The sequence below is a fragment of the Thunnus maccoyii genome, chromosome 2, assembly GCF_910596095.1.
Source record: "Thunnus maccoyii chromosome 2, fThuMac1.1, whole genome shotgun sequence".
NCBI lineage: Eukaryota > Metazoa > Chordata > Actinopteri > Scombriformes > Scombridae > Thunnus > Thunnus maccoyii.
The window spans coordinates 26,067,970-26,088,784 of NC_056534.1; the positions used below are offsets into that span (position 1 = coordinate 26,067,970).

A 20,815-nucleotide genomic window follows, 5' to 3' on the forward strand; every position below is an offset into this window, starting at 1 on the left:
ATCTTCATATGCACTTTATTCAAACCAGGTTCTGTATATTCATTTAGTGTTTCCAACATAAGTGTCAGGTAATGGAAACAGGGAAAATTAAAAGGACATTGCCCACATCCATCCTAAATGAAGGTAGATGACTCATTGGGTCTGCTGTAGAAGACCACTCTCAGTGATTATACAAGCTTATTTATACAATTACAGTGTGAGACAGACTGACATGCTCCAAAAACCTCTTAACACTAAACTTAACAGAATACATTAATGTCAGTTCTGCATTATCTATGTAGCATCGATTGTGCTGCAACTATTCATCTTTTGTGAACATATGTTTCTATGTATACACCAACACTACAAGTGTACATGTAAAGATTAGATGTAACAACACACAAACACACACCTTTTTTATACTGCTGGCATACTGTTTCATAGCAATTTTTTCCACTGTGCTCTCAAAGCCAAAGAAAGACTTGATGTCAAGGCTGGCGGTCTGCTCAAAACACGTCCAGTCCTCATTCTCCGGGTGGACCTGTAAACACATACAAGCACATATTGTATATCATACTGTAATGACTGGCAGGAAAAAAGATGACCATGTTACTATGGTAACCACACACCCAGCTTCACTAGATGATGACGCACACAGAGCAATTTTCACACTGTGCACTATGAGTGGTCATGTGGGTGTAAGTCTGTCCATAGAAAAGTAGCCAGCCCTTTACACATGAACAGTTTAGAGCTAAAAAGCACAGCACACAAACATACAACGACACACATGTTTCTGGTGTGTTGTGTAAAGGTTCTGAGAGACCAGTGTTAAATAGTACAGAGAGCCACTTTTACATATATGGACACTGATCATCAGGCTTAGCTGATCAGTATCCCACACTATAAAGAACAATTATTTTCTATCTATCTTTATTTTCCACCTATCCATCAACTGATTCTAGCACTGCTGTGGCGGCTGTAGGGGCGTAGTGCTTTAAGTAAATTTGAAATATTTTTATATTTTTAGGTAAGACAGAAAAATCTAAAAAAATTCCAGTTATTTTGGTGTGTTTTGTGTATATTTTAAACAAATAACCTTTGTTAAAATCATTTTGATTTAGGCGACAACGCCATTAAATTTGGAAAGAAGTCAAAAATTAGACGCATTCTAAAGGCACTGTGCTGGTAACTTTATTCTCCTTGGCCACCAAAATATTTCAGCTTTAGCCAGGTCCATTAGCTCAGTCTAATTGAGCTGTCTATCCCAGTTACTGTTAGCACAGTGAGCTAAAGCACACAATAAGAACCTCTGTGCGGCCTTGGACCTAAAATTAGCGCTCTAGATGGTTGGAGGCTAATACGATGTGCTTGACCTCATTAACTCAGTGCACGTCCATTCACGGATAGGCAGATCTGAAGTCAGAGTTAAGCATACAGTGTATCGAGGAGGGCAGGCATGCTGGTTTCAGATCAGAATTTGAGAGCGTTCAGCCAGAATGTATGGAGACTGAATAATTCACAGAGAGAGATGGGCTGAGATAGCTAGCAACATGCTCAGTGCTGGTCTAAACATGGCTTTCTCCTGCAGGGAAGCAGGGAAGAGATTAGAGACAGCACAAACATTAACATGAGTGTGCTGGCGGCAGCTTCCTGTTCAGCAGCTGAACAACAGCTTTACAGAGCATGTGTGAATCTGTCAGCATGTAGATATGTGCCTCTGGTTTACCCAATGGGTTGAGCATGTCACAAAAAGTGTCAGGGTCAGGGTTTGATTATCCCTCTGGGACCACGTGTACTAAAAATGTATACAGTCATGTGCTCTAAGCTGCTGCTTGGTAACAACCTGCACAAAACAGTGCTTGGGTGTGTGGTACTGACCGAATAGCAGCAGATCTCATGGATGATGACCCTGTTGGAGAAGGTCTCATTATGGGACTCAATGTGAAGCGTCCTCTCCTTTCGGTTAAGTGTGTTCTTCTGGATGAAGTAGACATAGTCCACACCCGCAATCTGCAAAGCAGAGACACAACACCTCATGATTCAACAAACTAAATTGACATGACACACCCAAGATTAGGCATAAGGTTGCAGCTTCATAAACTACTGTGCCTGGAGCTAAAATGAACAGACTCAAAATGAGTTGCCAAAAATCACAATAACCACAATGCGCTGCACTTGTGATCCACATCAGCCGACGATCTGATCGGTAATTTACCCTCTTGAGAAGGCGTGGGGCATCCACATCCAGGGCACAGCGGCGCTCGATCCTGTGGGTGGATCCGTCCTCGCTAATCTCCTCATCCACCACGTCACTCGCCACAAACATGGGGATAAGGTGACAGGTGGGGAACCGGCGCTCATAGGCCTGAGAGAGGAAGGAGGAGCAGAATTGTTATTAAACACAACCTGGGAAGATATCTTTTAGGTTTCAAGTTTCATTCTAGTGAATAAAGGAGTAGAAGGATAGAAAAGAGATTCCAATACCTCCAGTGTTATCTCTCTTCATGCCACCCAGAGGGCAGACAAAAAAAATCTGACAACAGTGTTTGAGACAACGCCTATGTGGCAAAGGGTAATGTTTGGAAAACTTCCACAAGATTAATAAGGAAAAAGTTCACATATTCTCAAGTATGCAAATACTGAGCTATGAGGGACTGAAGAATTTGAAAAGGTGGGCAGACAAGAGCTCTATGTGCAAACAAGTGAGAGGCTAAACAAAAGCTCCTTTAACTTTGCAACATTCAAAACTTCACACTCGACCTAAGTACAAAATGGCCCCAGCTCAACGACTGTACTTTTTTATTCAACAAAGGGCTCAACACACAATAAGAGCCGCTGAGCCCAAGGGCAACACTGTGTCTCAAAATTATGTGTTCTCATAAACGCAAAACACAGGCAAACTCTTGTAAAGACGCCAGACAGCTGTTATGCAACTAGGCCTTAGCTGGCACAATGTGACTACAGCAGCACCCATTTTCATCCTTTTCTTTATCGCCACCATACTCCAATCTTGGATCTGATTGGCGCGGTTACATAACTGGCAAGTCTAAACAGTAACATGATGTTCATGATAACGTGTTCTAGAGATGGTCAAAGTTAGTCATAATATGAGCTTGTCTGAGACTATTATCTCATGTATCCTTTCTGCATAAACAGGTGATATATTTCCTCATTTTGAATGGCCTGTGAAGCTCCATCCTGAAACTTAAGTCTCCAGGATTTGACTGAATACATTTATCTTTCAGTGAACAGGCAGACATGTGAATGATACAGATTTAAAAAAAAGGGGGCAAGGGAAGCAAAGACAGATAAAGGCTTTGTAAAGGTCAGAGTGGAATGCTATCAAGCTGCAATCCACTTCATCAACAGGACATGGTCTACAAATATAGTGCCGACTGAGGTTTAAACCTGAAAGAGGAGAGTGAGGACAGACTGCGCGAGATCAACCGCAAGAGCAAGTGCTGCTCACAAGACTTTTGGAGTCGGCTGAGTTACCGTCAGCTGAGTCTCGCTGATAAAGGAGCTGTGTTCTGTGGAGCAAAGGACAACCTGTATGTTTTTGAGCTCCTGTGAAAACCCAAGAGAACAGAAAATCACTGTGACATAAGACGGAGCTTAAAAATTCAACAAAGCTGAACAGGAAGCTGAAGGTAGACAACAATCGGTCCATATGTATATCAGTCTTAATATAGATTTTTCATCTTCTAAAATGCAAAACAAGACAAATAAAGTCTAGTTAGGACAATGTTGCCTTGTTCAGAGCTATTCCACATACACAAGCATAGGTTTAGGCTGTTTAGTATGTTGAGCAGCAGCAGCCTCTGTTTTGTGTGCGAGTAGGCAGTCTATAGAGTTCAGCAGTTCCTGGCATACCGCTGCCAGGGCTACTGAGTCGATCAGCTGCCCACTGTCCACTGACTGAGTGAATGCTGAGCTGGGTCTTTCAGCCCTGATGCTCTGGAACACTGGGCGCCGGCTTTGTACTGCCGTCAGCATAACGGCACTGACTGTAAACATCAGTTTCACCCATCAAAAACAACCATCGACAACAAACTCAACCACAAGTGCCGTGCTCTGTCAATAACACCACTACTTCTCACGGTTAACAACCACCTACACAATAGGCTTACCTACTGAAGAAAACCACAGGGTTTGCTATACATGAGATAGTGAATGCAAACTATATGAGGAACAAAAAAACTCAAGGCCTTTCCCTGCTTCATGAAAAACAGACAAAACCAAACCAATAGCCAAACCTTAAGCTGCCCTTTGTGCACTGAAAATAGCCCAACTGTTTTAGTATAAAGACCAGGAAATTAAAATGTCATGAGTTTATTCCTTAAAAAGGGAATGTAAGGGCACACTGCTATGCTACAGTGTTGGTTTCTCAAAATACACAGAGACCCAATCTGGCCATTTCTGATCATCTCACTGGCTTTAAAACAATAAAGTTAATATTAGGGCTAGAGCTGCTGTGGTATTGATTTTTTCCTTACCGTGTTAATTAGCAAAGCCATTCAAACTGCCGCGATAACAGCCATTACAAAACAAGAAAATTTTTAAACCTCAGGTGTTATATAATAATTGGTTCCTAAGTACTGTATTGGCCCAAATATAATGCGACCCTGATTATAAGATGACCCCCCCTTTTCCAACACCTGTTTTTGGAAAAATACTTTTTGAATATAACTTACATCATAGTATAGTTACATATGCACACATTCTCCTACCAGGCTCTTGGAAGCAGTCAAAAATGATGTTCTCCAGCTGTTAGCATTTATAAGATTGCCTGTTTGTGTTTTTGAGCTGCTTATCATTTGTCACAGTGGTATTTGGCAGCTTGACATATTCCACTTCTGCAGTAGAGACATTGGAAGAGGCTTTGGACTCATTTTCACTCGTCATGAATTTATTTCCTCTGTGGCAGAAAACACGTTGAACGAGCCTTCAGAAACTCCTGCAGGTTAAACTGGAATAATTTGACACTTTTAGTACTGACTGACTAACACACTCACTATAAACTGACTTTAAGACAATCGCTAGCCTAGCAAGATTAATGTTACAACCAACCCATAATGCAACACTCTGTCTAGGAGTGGGTTTTACACCAGTACTTTATCCATTTAAAAGGAACACGTACTTGTCTGGACCCCGAATACAGGACGACCCCACTTTTTGAGACACATTTCCAGGAAAAACCCCCATCTTCAGCATTCTTTATGTCAAGCCTGATAGATTACCTAATGTCCCATCACTTGAGCCACTCACTCAGCAGTAAAGCGGTGATTAGCTTGACTCTGCGGTTGGTGTGACGTAATTGCGTTACCGCGGTAATACGTTAAAAGCAGCAGCTCTAATACACTGCGGTTTTGAACATAGAGCTGCATTCTTGTCAAAATGAGAGTCCCCATTTTTTCTACTCAGAAACTTTTCCGCTGAAATTTTCCAGGCCTTTTCGTGACATTTCAGGTGATCTTACAAATTTGCGGTTTACTTTTGGTTGCAAAGTAATGTAGGAGCTTCTGAGTGACTGTCATCATCACCTTTGAATCCAGTTACACACAGCAGACTGCACAACTTTTTACCATATTAGCAGCAGTGGATTTATTTATTCATTTATATGTTCTTCCTCACCATCGCAGGGTTTTCACATTTTTGTTGTTCCTAAGAAACTCTGCTGTCTCTAACCATGGATGTATACAGAGGAGCGTGTCAGATTTACTTGCATCGATGTCCTACTTGTCATTTGCTGATGAAGCTTAAGGAGAAATTAGGTGCATATGTTTTGATGCAATGGATCTTCCCACTAGGACAAATATGGCGGAATCATTGTCACATACAAATGAAATGACAGAGACAAGAATTCAAGATCATATTTCAATTAAATCATGCAGCGCTCTCTGACCATGATGGTTTATTGTGAATAAAACGCTGACTTTACCAAAGTTAGAAGCTCATAAATTATTCATTGCAATAAGTGTCGCAAACATATAATGTAGAAGTCTCTTGGCAAATGACTTTTGTACTGTCAATGTGCTGCAAAAATCGAAAAATTATACCTATTAACAAACTAATTATATTTCTGAATCAAACGCTGCAATTTGTCTATGATGTGCTGGTTAACATAGTGTCTCAAAATTCATCTCTAGGCCTTTTGACCTTTTTTGACCCTACCAACCAAGCAACCCATTTTCCCAGCATTTCATTGGGTGTTTACATAAGATCTTGTTTTAGTTAACAAACCAGGATGCGTCAACTCACTTCTAACAGGATCTTACCCGCATTTTTCTCCGTTGACACTCTAATAAAGAACCTCCGCCAGTCACACGTCAAGTCATGACATGCATGCATGCATGACTCACAACTAAATGAGTAAAATGAAACTAAGTCAATATTTAAGTCATTTGGCATTTGTCCAGATAATTACATAAGTCTACATTGATCTACTATGTAATGTTGGCAAACAGTGTGAAGTGCGTCTTGAAGAGCAATTCATTAAGTCACCTTTTCATTATTTTCTCCTCTTCTCTTCTATTACAGAGAGAAAATGTGCTGAACTTGGGGGACAGGACACAGTCATAGAACCTGCTACTGAATCCAACTATAGATAATGAATCAAACATTAAAAAGCATTGCTAAGTGTGTACTTAACAGTTTAACAACAATAATCATCCAAACCAGATTTCTACATAACTTCTCAGTAAGCAGCCAAAAACGACAGTTTAACAACAAACATTCATGGTTGTACATGACAACACCCTTCCGCGTAGGCAGTTGCTGGGATAAGGAGCGGGCAGAGTGATGACACATCAACCCAGATCAGCCACAACCAAACTCCACAACAGTAAATTTATAAATATATTTTTGTCGTTTCCTCAGCTCCTTTCTGGAACACTTGACTGCAAAAAAAAAGAGGACAAAATCTTTCCAAGTTTCCAGACCAGCTGAAACAACTGTGCGTGTGTAAGAAAGAGTGCAAGAACATCGTCCTCCAGTCTCCATGGTGACAGGATACGTTGGGACACACCTCGGCAGGCCAAGCTATGAGTAATGCTTCCAAGAATTTGGCTGGAGATTTTATATGCTTTCCAGGGGCACATGAGAGAAAATATCAAAACAATACACTGTTACTTAATCCCTTCCTGCATACACGCAAAACTTTTTCCCCTTTGGACAACGGACAAGGGTATGGGTATGGAAAAATAAGAGCTCAGGAAAGGAGATTCAGGAAATTTAGGAATTCCGAGGGGATACATAACACACTTTAAGATTACAAAGGGCTGCATGGTGCACGTATATGTGTACAACAGGCAAAAAACAAATGTATTGGCAGGCAGCCCAGGCATTATCTAGCTTAAACTTGTTGCATAAAAAACAAACTTAAATATAGCTGCGAGCACGATGCCAACAAGTACAGGAAAAAGAACTCACTAGGACATTCAAACTTTTTTTTTTTTTTTTTTTTTTTTAAGTTTAAGTTTGTTAAAACATGCCTTCCATATGTCAATGGGGGTTGGATGATATGGATAAAATTCTCTTTCACAGTTAATGAAATTTTAAAATCAGGATATCAATTAATATAGCAATATATAAAATGTCTGGAATGTAAATTTATGGATAAAATTATCAGATGGCAATGTTCAATTTAGGCTAATTCAATGAAGTAAATAACTGGTTGTTTAAGATACTAACATTTTGATGCAGAAATCATTTAAAATCTAACACTGCCATGAAACAATCTGGCTCATATATGTACAACAGAGCCTACAGTGATCCACCACACCCAGAGATATTAAAGGATAGTTCTCAGGTTTGATCTTGCACTGGTCACAAGTTAACTGGCTTTTGCAAAATCCCTTTATTTAGTAATGAATGTGCAGAAACTTGTGCCATCAACGCTGGTGCTGAGTCATACTGATGGCAAACACAACAGATTTACAGTACATACGAGATAAAGGAAGTGTAAAGAATTTACTCATAATGCCACAGTTACAGACATCAGGCTTTCTGGCACTGCACATCGAGACAATATGACAAACATGCCTGTGATTAGAGAAGGGAAGTTACGTCCACAGTTGTATCACAATATAATGGTGCAAGATAGTTGTTACAGACTGCATTAACAGTGAGAAACACCCTGACCCAAAGCGTTTGTAACAAAGAGACAGCTCTGATGCAATGTCTCAGTGAATTTACAGCTGTTCAAAAGAACCAGATAGAGCTGTTGAAGACATGAACTGACTTGTTGGTAATATTTTGTTATATCAAATTTTATACAGTCAAGGACAAAACGCCACAAACACCCAAGGCTGGTTAGACAAGACCATTCTCTTGTTGTCATTATACTTTAAGAACCTTTAACACTTTTTGGTTGTGTCATATTTAATGGTAGCGCTATTTGCTCATCTGGTCAATCCTGAAAGTGAGATATGGTTCAATTCACGGCCTGTAGGCCTTCTGGGACCAACACTCTGACCAGAGAACACTTCCAACTTCCTCGGCAGCAGTGTCACATCTCTGGAGCTTATGAAAATGGTTGCATAATAGAGACGACAGCCGCCCAGAGGTCAGCTTTTGCTATTTTTGTCAGTTGGCTTTTCTGGCGGCTGGGAAAATGGGAACATTTTGGTTTGGGGGCAGTTTTAAGATTAAGATACGTGATGACGACAGCTTAGAGATGATGTCAAAACATAACAAAACAAACAAAGCACATAAAAGCTGAGATGCAGCAGTCGATCTGACTGTATTTCCACAGTATTCAAGAGAACTTCTGAAGTGGACTGACTGCAGAGTTTAAGAAACATGTGGAAATGTTCTGTTCATATGTTTTAACATATTCCTCTTGTAACAAGCAAATGAGTAATGCTGACTTAGGCATTACTCTGAACACATTACATAATTTTTGTTTGGTTTTGTTTTGCTTTTTTAAGTACAAATACCACTGGTTTTATGTTTGGCCAGCATTCTTATTTGTGCTTGTATTAATAAAAAATTAAAGGTGGAGAGATAGTAGTATGAGTCGGCAAGTACTCCATTAGACACTCAAATTTTACTTTTATCATTTCAGTGCCTGCACATGCAGTCACGCTGATAAATGAGGCCTCCTGTCAAACAACAAACCACATTATTGGGTGCGCTGACACACTTTAGGCCTTCTCTGAAGTTGCTCTCCTCATGTTTCCTCTTTAAAGACCCAATACAAAATTGTATAATCACTACACACCACCCTTGATGTCACATATCAACAAAAACTGGTGTCAAGTGAGGGCTGCTGGCAGGACTGTGACATCATTTAGCCAATGCTTGGCAAAATCATTACGAGTCCCCACCCACTACCCCTGGGCAATCCTGGGCCTTGACGTTTTAGGGACGTCATTACAGGGGTTGAGATCACACACTAGCCTAGTCACATTATTTGTATTTTTGTTGGGCATTGTCAACTATGCCTGTGCCAATAATTAATTGGACTGACTGGGCCATGTTCAATATTGCTGTTGCTCGCAAAGAGGATGTTAGGATGCTGTCTGGTGGATGATCAGGGTCACAAGAACAATTGAGACTATTAGGCATTCAGATTAGTGTTCCACTTTTAGTGATCATGTCAGTGCTGCCAAACGACAGATGATGAATGAAACAGGTTGTAGCAGACAGAAGGCATGCTTTTTGAAATAATGGTTCTGACGCACAAGATCTTGCAGGCATCTGTTTACCCAACATGATATAACAAAAAAGGGTCTGGGTTTGAGCTGAATAGGTTATAGAGAATGAGGTATAGAGTAGGCATATGGAGAGGAAAAATCCTCCTGGGTTTTATTTCACAGAGCAAAGCTATAAACTAAACTAGGTCATTGTCGAGGATGGGGGGAGAGCAAGAGGAAAGTTACTGAGTAGGCAGCTTTAAAAATTTGGGTTTCTTCTGATTGACTCAAATACACAGGGAAGTGTGAAAAATAAAAAATAAAAACACTGGTGTCAAGAGGTTACTTAGATATATTCATGTACAAAAGTTTGGAGGTTAGAATTTAGACACTGGCTACGCTGGTTTATCAGGGTACTAGTGATGATCAGGAAGAAGGAACAGGTTTCATCCGTTAAGTGGAACATTAGTGAAATCAAGAGGAGAGAAATATTTCCTAGTCCTTTCCTGTGTTTGGATTTTATTTCTTTCCTCATATTTCACTTACTTAATTACTGTGTTTGTCCAGAGCTGTCTGGGTTATTTGATCCTTACACCTGAACGACTGCAATGATTGGAAATAAGCTGCTTTCTTTTAAAAATCTTGAACGTTGTTTTCATTTAAGACTAAAAGTTCCTTGCTTTTAGTGTTTTACAGAATAAATGCAAAGTAAAGTTAGATTTGTCCACCCCCTTCTTAATTATGGTGTTTTGCGCTGTGTTTATTACGCATGTTCACATTGCGATGATGATGAAAATTCGATTCATCAGTCAGTACTACTTTGCACATTGTCACTTAATACATTATTGATCAGTCAAACCTCTAACTGTGATTTTTTGACCTTCAATTTATCATGAACGTTTACAGCTGTGTTCATTATCCTTGCAGCAGCTGTTGGGGCCCAAACAATGGTACTAAGAGCTCAGTTTGCTCCATTAGGCTTTTCAAATAGGCTGGGTTCACTATGACTCATCTAACCTTTTCAATATATGTGTATAGACTGAGCACTTGAATAGGGAATGGCTCTTGCAAGCCTAACTAGGTGAAACCGCTCTTGGGAAAAGACCCTGCAATGTATCAAAAGCCTCCATGCCCCTGTTCTCTATAGCTGGGCCAACCAGTTAAACAGCTTTAGACCTGCAATGCTACAGGGATGCTGTGGATACAGCCTCCTGTGTTGATATAGTACTAATACTATTTTATTTGTACTTATTGAAATATTTGCCATACAGTTAAATAGTTTGAGCTGTTCTTGCATCTTGAGAGATGATGGAGGTGAATATAATGAAAAAACATTATATTCATAACACTTTTAATACTCTTAGCTGAAATGTCCTCCCTATTTTCATAAGACCAACTTTGGTGCATCACAAGTGTCCACATTGTTTGTTTGTATAGGCACTACACCTACAGGTTTGTCTAAATTAGGTCCATTATTTCTCCACCCATCAGGTCGAACAGTGTCTAAGCCTAGGTGTAGAGTGGATGTGGGAGAGGGGAGAGAACAAGCTCCTGATTGAATAGATGCAACAATAGAGCCTTTGGTCTCTGCATGCTATACCACCCACTTCTCTCCTTCCAGTGAGCTCACTGCTACAGTGTGCATTGTAATGGCAGAACAGCCTGGAACTACCAACTTGGAGGGAGGAGGGGACAATCTGCCAAGGACACAGACCTTATATAAATGTAAGGTCCTAAATATTTGGTGGGCCATGCAATATGTTAAGCTGTACTGCTAGGTGATGCATGCATGACTGCTTATATGTGTGCACTAAAGCATAGAAAGCAGCAGGATGGCCATCTGCCGACTATCAAAAAGTCATCACAGTGAGAACAAGAAATGCTGCACTACATAGATTTCTGCTGGTGTAAGGGCTCCCTTAGACATAAATTTGTCACTAAAAGCTTTAACTCTGTCAGCTAATTATAAACATACAGGAAATACTGACAATATGAGGACACAGTACTTTGGGGTTCATCTGCATTTTATCAAATCTTAATCAAGTATCACATCCATTTAGTGAATCCAAAACCTTTTTCCAATCTCTTATAACGTCTATTTAGGTTTAGCTCAATAGTTATAAATAACTTAATACAAATCAAAGATTGATCTGATTCTGTGAGTGTCAAATAAAAACTAAAGTCAATGAATCACTTAAAAAAGACAAAACCCCCTTGTGGAGGTTCTTACTGAATTCTGGTTTCAAAAGGTAAATAAGCCGTACTAAGATCCAAGACATGTAATAAAGTAGTAGACTCAAAAGTTAAATAAGTGAAATATTCTTAAAAAAAATGTACATCCTCAAGTTGGCCTGTTATTTTGTCAATTTTGTTAATTTCCAAACCTTCTGACTTAACATATATGTTAACGTTATGTATGATACTTCCTTTCATGTACAGTGTCTTCTATATTTAAAAAAAAAAATTTAGTGCTGATGGAGGAAAAAGGAAAGCAGTTGTTACACATATTGTGCCAACATTATGTCTTTAAACGTCGAGATGATCAACTCTGTCCGTTCTCTACACAGGACTGAACCACTGCTTAAAGGTCAATGAGAATTCCTCATGAGCAACGAGTTACAGGAACTGCAGCAGTATTGCTGTCCCAATTTAGAGTGAGGGGAAGAAAAAGAGGTGCTGGCAAAGCATATTCATTGCCTGTTCTGCCATCACTATTACAACATTCAGTTAATTTATTAATTGAGATGAATCTCTTATTGAATAGTTTCAGTAAATGCTGCTAGAGCTTCCTGAGCATCAGATTTTTTCCAGGACAGGTTGAGACAATAGCAGTGACTGTAAGGAAAGGAGAGGAGGGTAGAACAAGCTAGCTGCTGGTTTCTTAACACTGCTCTTCAGAGATTAATGCTGCTCTGTGTGTGAGTAGTATGTGACAATGCACACTTATCTGAAGGGAAATGTAACAGATATATATAAAGGATGATAAATCTGATTCTGCAGTTGGATGTTTGATACAACGTTGTGTGAATCACTTGGGTTAGTCTTCATTTGTGGGAAAATACTTTTATTGGGTAAACAATTTTTTGCCTCTAATTGCACTCAAAGACATAACAATCGAGCCTTGCTACACATTTTACATATTTTGGTTAACAGCAAGAAGAAAGAGCTTTAAGCAGCCCAAAATACAACCACACATTAGCAGCAAGCATAAACACAGTGTCCCAAATTAACTTTTTGACTCAACTGCCAATGGGACTGGTAGACAAAGAAAATCCACTGGTCAAGCATATTATTTTACCAAAATAGTCATTTGCCTTTTTGTGTCACATGTACATTTAAATATAACTAAATATTGTGTCTAAAGCAGCAACAGTAACTTTTACAACAGCAAAGTCACTACATAAACTCAATAATATCTCACTGGAAACAATCTAAAATGTCAATAAAAGAATTAATATTCCTGACATCAACAGTGTTTCCCATATAATTGTACAGGTCTGGTGGGCTACCAGGCCAACAGGAACCCCCGCCAGGCCTGACTTTTAAGGTGGACCAGCTATTCTCATTTTAGTCTCAATCTCAGCTGCTCCTAGACAGAGAATGGAGAAATATCTGGCTGCTGAGTCTCCCCTAAGTTTTTCATTCATTTACCCACCAGTGTGGTGGATAGTCTTCAGAGATTTACTCGCCAAACGGAAAATCTACCCACATTTGGCACTTGGTGGGTGTTAATTTCAGACCCAGTACACACATATGCTAAGGCCATTCCGGTATACTGTATACATTCCTATTAACGTCACATAGCTGCCGCATAGATCTGACTCTCTGTCCGTTGCCACACTGTAGCATGACTGCGGTGTAAAATACGCTAAAGGGTCATTTCATCTGTGTCTGGCAGAAAGAAGGAGGGTGGGGGAGGGGAGCTGTTGGGGCAGCATCTCGACCTTGCAGCAGGGAAGAGGGTAAATGAGTGTCCTGGTGATCAGTGAATGAAATCAGCTCCAGAATTTTCTCATAGGCCTCTAAAGTCATGTGGTGCTGGCAGTACAGTCCTTTATTAATGCTGTTTGAAGCAGCACGCTGGATGATAAGCTCCTCTCCCTAGAGCAGGCCATAACTCTTCATTGTTTTTGGCAAACAGCATCTAGCGGAGTAAGTGAATTAGACACTGCAGAAAAAGCTCTGACAGATTCATTCAGAAAAGTGGATGGAAAATTTCTGAATCAGAGGAGACAGGTGCAGTGCTGGGAAATGGTAATGACAAAAGTGTATATAAAGCAGCTAAATCAGCAAACATTTCACTGGGATAGGCATACTAAATTTCCTTCCTGATATAAAATTTCCCTTGAGGAACTCTGTCTACTACTATGAATGACATGTAATCAGGTTTCATTCTAGTGGTTTCTGCTCTCTGTTTCAATGGACCACGTTGCCTGACAAAAAAATTAATAAAATGACCACATTTCTCTGAAGGTGAATCTTTGCTTGTATAAGTACAAGGCTCTATGTGAGACCATTAGGTGATATGAGTGACCGACAAGCCAGCAGCTCACAGGCGGATTAAAACAACAGAGTAAAGCCCGGGATGTTTCGGTGACAGCGAATTGGGCTGCAAAAGCCTTAACCAGACCTGGCTACAAGTGGGTCAGGACATAGTGGGACAGGATGTGAGCCAGGCTAGACAAGGGAAGGGGGACAGCAGGATGAGCCAAGTTTAGAAACACTGGCTTGGTGGTAAACAGGCACTAAAGAATGTGTTGGCGGTCTGACACTTGCAAAAATGTGCTAGGGATGACCCACATTTAGACAGTTACAGGCGGCAAAAGGAGCACAAAGCAGTTTAGTGTAAAAGAAGACAAAATTAACAGACTTTACTGAATCTGTGTTCCCAAGTGCAGCAGCAAAAATGATTTCATCAGTTAGAACATCCTATCTTTTCAACTCTTTACTATCTGTGGCATGACAAGTGTGAGCTCTCTTATCTCAAACAGCTGAGTTTTGGTTCTGTTATCTAACTAACCAACAGGCAAAGCAGACACTGATGCGCATCTACTGGCCTCTTGTACTTCCTTGAATAAAGGTCCTTTTTTCTGCTTTGCATTAACTGAAGCTGAGATTGAATGTCCAATAGTCAGCCATGATCCAGTGTAAAAAATTACACTCATATGCCTTGTTGACAGGAGATGTCCCGTAAACTGTTTTTTTTGGGGGGGGGGGGGTTGAGAAAGACCCTCAAGGAATGGAATCAAAATTATCTAAAATTCTCGACAGAGCAGCAGCATGTGACACAACTGGTTGTATGTATGTTTTCGATGAATTGACAAGGTTGTTCAAACACTTAAAATGAGTTGCACTGCTGGTCCTGTTTTATTCACTAGCCACGATATAGGGCAGTTCATGCAACCCTGAAATCATTATAGGAAACAACCATTTTCAGTCATACACTGAGGTCCTCATTAATGAGCCTTTGTAACAACTTGTTATTCAGCAAACAAAAGGTTCTAGACTACCTTTTCAATGGCACTGTGTACAAATGTGTGAAAGCATATGTCTGAGAAGGAGGTTTGTGCAGTGCACTCTTTCACCCTTTACTTTCACAAAAGTTAAACAGAGTGTGTGGGCTCTACATGAAGGGAAGTGCTGAAATTCAAAGAATCTGAAGAACAGCTGTTGCCTAGAGGCTACTGTATAAGCAGGCACAGCTAAGCCTAATAAATGGCTAACACAGTCTGGTTCACTCTACCTCTCTTTTCATTCTTCCCTGCTGTCTTTCTTCTTATTAAATTCCTGCTTCCATTAAAGTTATATTTATTCCTGCTCTGTTTCCTAATTGTTTGGCCAATTATTTTGTGTTCTCCAGTTACTAAACTGTATGAGTCAGATTTTCAACATTACAAGGTTTTACTAACCAATGACGTGTTTCTGAGGGCTATTTCTGTTGCCATGCAAACATTTAGTTAAGTACTTGTATCTGTTTGTGTTGCTACCATTGACAAAGAAAATTTAGTCGGCAAGAAGAAAACATGCCCAGTTGTTGATGGTGCAGTGGGCATTACACTGGCACAGCACATCCTGTTCTTTTCTCTGCAGAAACTCTACTGGGACAGGGGCAGGACCAAAGCGCTTTGTCCTCATGGATTAGACCCATACAGACCCATACGTTTCCATGGAGCAGGTTAGCCTACCACAGGCTTTGACTCACTTAATACCCTCTCTCTGCAGCATGCGTACTAATCTAGTAGTATAGGGACTTTAGGGGATAGTTATTGTTTTTTAAACTCAACTGTAACAGAAAGTGCAAGTTAGTGGATATTTACTATTCCAGGTCAGTCTGTTTTTACTGAAGTCCTTCTTTATCGTGGATGTGTGCCAGTAGCAACTGTCCCTTCAGGCCTGAAACAACAGCGAGAGGGGTATTGTGCTTCTGACATTCCTCTGTGACTCCCCGAGGACAGACTAGTGTCTCTGAGACTGGACTGCTGCGATAATAGCAGCAACAGCATCGACTACATTTCCTGTTATTGAGATGCGGCAGCAGACTCAAGGGACCGCTGTGGCTGAGGGTGATTTAAAAAAAAACAAAAACTGCTGCTGTACTTCCTTACTTCAGTGATACTCCAAACCCTCCTCAAAAAAATACAGGCCAACAAAGTTGGCCTGCCCAAAGGCTATCAAGGTCAATACTAATACACATGGGTGTTTGTGTGTTTTAGTACAGCTCAAACAATTCCTGTCAGCTGTCAGTACACAGCCCCCCATGGGTGCAGCTCTCAGATGGATGGAAGTGCTGTTGACCGAGATTACTTTATCTACAAAGGAAGTTCACAGTTTCCTATTAGGGAACATACTGAAGCTGCAGTGGTGTGCATTTCACCCTGGCGCCCTTCTAATCTTGTGAGTTCTTCCAAGCGCTGGCCTCTTAAATAATATGCAATCCTCAACAAACAGACGCTTCTGCAAGAAATCACTAAGTGGAACATTACAGCAGAATCTTTAATTAAGTGTCAAGTCTGGTCCTGTATATTTGTATGATGTTTAGTCACTGTTGCAATCTTAAAGTGCTTCACAAAGCTGATAAGTCAATATCAAAACAAGTAAAGCAACAACACCCAATGATACAAGACCATTTATTTTCTTGCTTGTAGAGTTGCAACAATAAGTCAATTAATTGATTAGTCAATCAACAGAAAATTAATCAGCAACTATATTTGAGTATTGAATAATCCTTTTTATTTTATGGGATTTTAAGGAAAAATGCCAAAAATGATGTGGTTGCAGCTTCTTAAATGAGATGATTTGAAACCTTTATGTGTCAAATATGAAGGTAAACTGAATATGTTTGGATTTTGGACTGTTGATCTGTTGTTGATTTATGTCATTATTGTTGCAGTTTTAAGATGTAGATTGTAAAACCAACGGATTAGATTTATAACTGCCAAGTTGTGAGAAGAGCATCAAATCTGCCAAAAAGACATCAACACTGAGAATACTGAGAGTACCATGTTGAAAACAGGATACAGTAACCACTGCAGAACAAGAACAGCTGAAGGGCATCTGAGGTGCAAGATTGACTTATGCAACAGTACATTCAAGCCACAACAGTGTTAGCCAGAGGTTGAAATACTTTGATAGCACCTGTCAGTGTGCCGAGTGGCTCCTTGAGGCCAAGAGAAGAAATACTGCATTTCATCTATACTACAGGAATGCATTTTAAGGCTTTAACAGAGGAATGTAGAGCCTTGGTTTTTACCCTTAGAAGAGTAAATGGGAATTTCAAAGAACTGACAGTATCCAAACAGCAGAGTCAAGTGGAGGGAGAACACCAAATTCCTCAAAGCAAAATGTCAAATATAATCCCCCCGCAGACGAAAGTGAGAAGCCGTTACATACAAATATTTCTGAAGCCTCAGACAGAGGAACTGCGAGGAGGAATAACAAGGCTGAACTAAGCTAAGCGTAGTTATGTGCATATTCTTTGGAACTACTCTGCATAATGTCTAGGCCGACCCACACAATATGTCCACCTTATATGCTTTGAAAAGTTAAGTAGCACTGACATAAAGAAGCTGATTGCACAAAATTGTTAACACAGAACACACTGTGTTGACACGTCATGATGGCTTCCCATAAGCGCGGGATGTTGTCACACTGATATGATTGCGATGGTGACAGACCTGCAACAGAGGAAGTGAGAGGGAAGAAATTTCACTGGATTTTCAATAAAAAGAGCCAGCAAGTGTTGTGACGCACCATTAAGTCTGCTCTGCAGTGTCTGCAAAAATACTCACTGCAGAGAAAAGTCACGAGGAGGGAAAAGAATCAAAATGCACCAAACTCAGCTTCAAACAGATGATCAGAACAGAGATCTACGTTTTAGCCGCTCATTAAGTCACAAATTCTGACCACATTGCTTGTGTCTTAACAATTATATGACAACACAAATCAAACATTATTTTCTGTATCCAACTTTTGACATCCGCCTTATCCATTGCTGCCCTAGTTTAGAAACACCCATGGCTATTCCATTAGTCTTCCAAAAGTAAGCCTGTCCCATCCACAAAAGCCCATAAGGTGGGTCATCTTCAGCTTACAAATCATGCAAGTCTGCTCTGCTATTATTACTATTCCCCCCTTCAGCTGCATGTGTAGACCCAGGTGTCAGTACCAGCCTTCTATTTATAGCCATCTGTTTGCCCAGTGCTCAATCCAGCCTGTGCTAAGGAGATTTAGTCTTCCTGCATCCTCCCTCTCGCCGGTGTAGAAAGCTTATTTCCATTTAAAGAAAACAGCACCTGTCTGGAACTTGCTGTGCTACAAACACATGACAGGTTGTAAAAAGGAAGTTATTCCTAATTCACTTCCTGGTCATTAGAGGACTATACATTTAAATGGATAAAGCGTGGACGGCCATAGATTGCTGAAATTATCAGCACAGCAATAAAGCATCTTTTACTAGTGAGACTGGCTGGTTGTATAATCAGTAACATTCCAAACTCTGTTAGCCTCTGCATGCGTGCACCAACATCACATCACCAACAAAAGGAGCTGAGGTCAAAACATTTGCTGAGTAACTCATCCATCCAGTGTGTGATTATAGTTCATAGTGTATTCTGCTGTAGCTTGTTGTTCTTTTCTCTTTTTGAAAAAAGAAAATAGATCCCTTTCACAACACAGAGATAAGGTGTGAAAACATGCAGTGTTTTCATGAAACTCAACAGGAGACACTATAAAAAAAAGGGACTTCATCACTTAGCGTATTTCCATTTGCTCGCTAATGGAGCATTTACATTCACTCATCAACTGTCCTACATCACAAGGGTAAAACTGGTAGCTACACATGGCGTTACAGACACAGAAAGGGAAGTTAACACATGTTAGAAATGTGGGGAGAAACGGCACTAGGAATGCTGATGAGAAGGCCGTTTTTGAAAAGAGCAAAAAAAATAAGAGGAACATGCAAATCCACAGTCTCTGCACTCCACTCTGCACTCATGCTTAAAAGAGAACAAAAACAAGCAGCGAGGCAGTCTCTAACTAAAAGCTATGCAGCCACTGAATTTTTTACGCTGCAAATGGACTACTACCGCCAGGTCTGTGGTGGAACCAATGTTTGACACAACAGCCTTGTTATACTGTATGTGCTGAGTGTGCAGATGTACAGTACAGTGGTTAGACACCTCAGTAACAATGAGTGGAGAGGCTAAATGGAGCAGGTCATGTCTGTAGCTCTCATGACATAAGAGAGTGTGTGTGTGTGTGTGTGTGTGTGTGTGTGTGTGTGTGTGTGTGTGTGTGTGTGTGTGTGTGTGTGTGTGTGTGTGTGTGTGTCGCAGTGGTATAACCTCCTAATTATAGTTATCATAGTAGCTAGTTAATCATTGGTCTGTTTTAAGCAGCTGTCTGTGTGTTCAAACTGCAAGAAACTAAAGAAAAATCAGCTCCATGTCTTTTTCTATTATCAGAGAGATTAGTTGTGAGGATTGCTTGGTTTTCATATTTCTACTTGGAACAAGTTTATATTATCGTTGCTTGTCAGTAGCCACTTTTGTAGTAGTGTTGCCGTAGGTTCTGCAGATCACTAAAAAAGCACTGACGATGCAGCTTGCAAACACCAAACTCAAAAAAGGTGATATGGTTGCCAACAGTGGAAACATGAAGTGAAGCCTCCAACAACAGCACTTTGAATTTTTGTGCAAATCACACACAAGGTGTGCGACTCAATGACCTTATGCGGATGACCTCTGAAGCGCCAACCCGCCAGCATTACATAACTCTGCATCTATGACATGCAATATTCATGTGGACAGGGGGTGGACTGCGAATACAGGTATCGACACTTACCGCCATCACCAACTCAAAGGGATGCTTGTACACCCGCACAGGTGACTGGTACTTCTGCACCATGTTGGGGATTACAGTAACACCAACAACCTGAGCAGGAATAAAAACAAGAAAAAGAAAGAATTCATTATGATCACAGGCATTTGTGGAATACAGAAAAGCTGAGATGTAGGGCTGTATTTGATTCACTCTTGGCACCACCACAATAACAGTATACACAGTGCCAAAATGACAGCATTATAGCTGCATCTGGCCCTACAACAGGAGACTTAGCGTGTAATTAAATAAAGGTGTGTTTTGGCTGACTGCTTGAATGATGCCAGGTGCTTGTCTTTGTGTGTGTGTGTGTGTGTGTTTGTGTGTTGGCAAGCAGCCGAAAGACTGAGAAAACCACGTATAGTGAAGGGCTGCAGAAGGGAACTCTCCTGAGCCGTGACCGAGGACCACACTGATCAATGGATGCAGCATTTCCCGCTCATTTATCAAACAGAGACTGTACCACTGCAATGGCATTTTACTGCAAACTACTGGGGATATAAATACGCCAAGTCCAACTAATGCGTCTGCAGGAGCTCAGGTCACAGATCCACACGACAGCACTCCATGTAATGATAAAAAAAAGGCAGGTGCTGTTCATTCTTTATAATGTAAACAGCACATTCCACTTGCTGGAACATTTGAGCAGAGGCTACAGACCAGAGTGAGACTGAGGGTGAAAACAGGAATAGAAGGAATCTTCTAGTCAAACTGAATAGTTAAAAACAAATGCACATGTTTTAGTAAAAAAGAAACAAAAACAAATGTGGTGTAAAAATAAACATTCTGCCTACTCCTGGTAATTTTAAATAAGTACAAAG

At 40.4% G+C, this 20,815-nt stretch overlaps 1 protein-coding gene across 2 annotated transcripts in view; it reads right to left on the reverse strand.

Annotated features, from left to right (window-relative positions):
* Positions 1 to 20,815, reverse strand: part of si:dkey-237i9.1 (SEC14-like protein 1) — a 32,837-nt gene that overhangs the window by 10,883 nt on the left and 1,139 nt on the right. For both annotated transcript variants that reach the window (XM_042395508.1, XM_042395515.1), the window contains exons 2-5: positions 19,959 to 20,048; positions 2,195 to 2,344; positions 1,858 to 1,989; positions 392 to 520 (exon numbers count right to left, since the gene is read on the reverse strand). In XM_042395508.1, coding sequence (XP_042251442.1) covers positions 392 to 520; positions 1,858 to 1,989; positions 2,195 to 2,344; positions 19,959 to 20,021 — 474 coding nt within the window. In that variant the 5' untranslated portion in view covers positions 20,022 to 20,048. The remainder of the gene's footprint in view (positions 1 to 391; positions 521 to 1,857; positions 1,990 to 2,194; positions 2,345 to 19,958; positions 20,049 to 20,815) is intronic.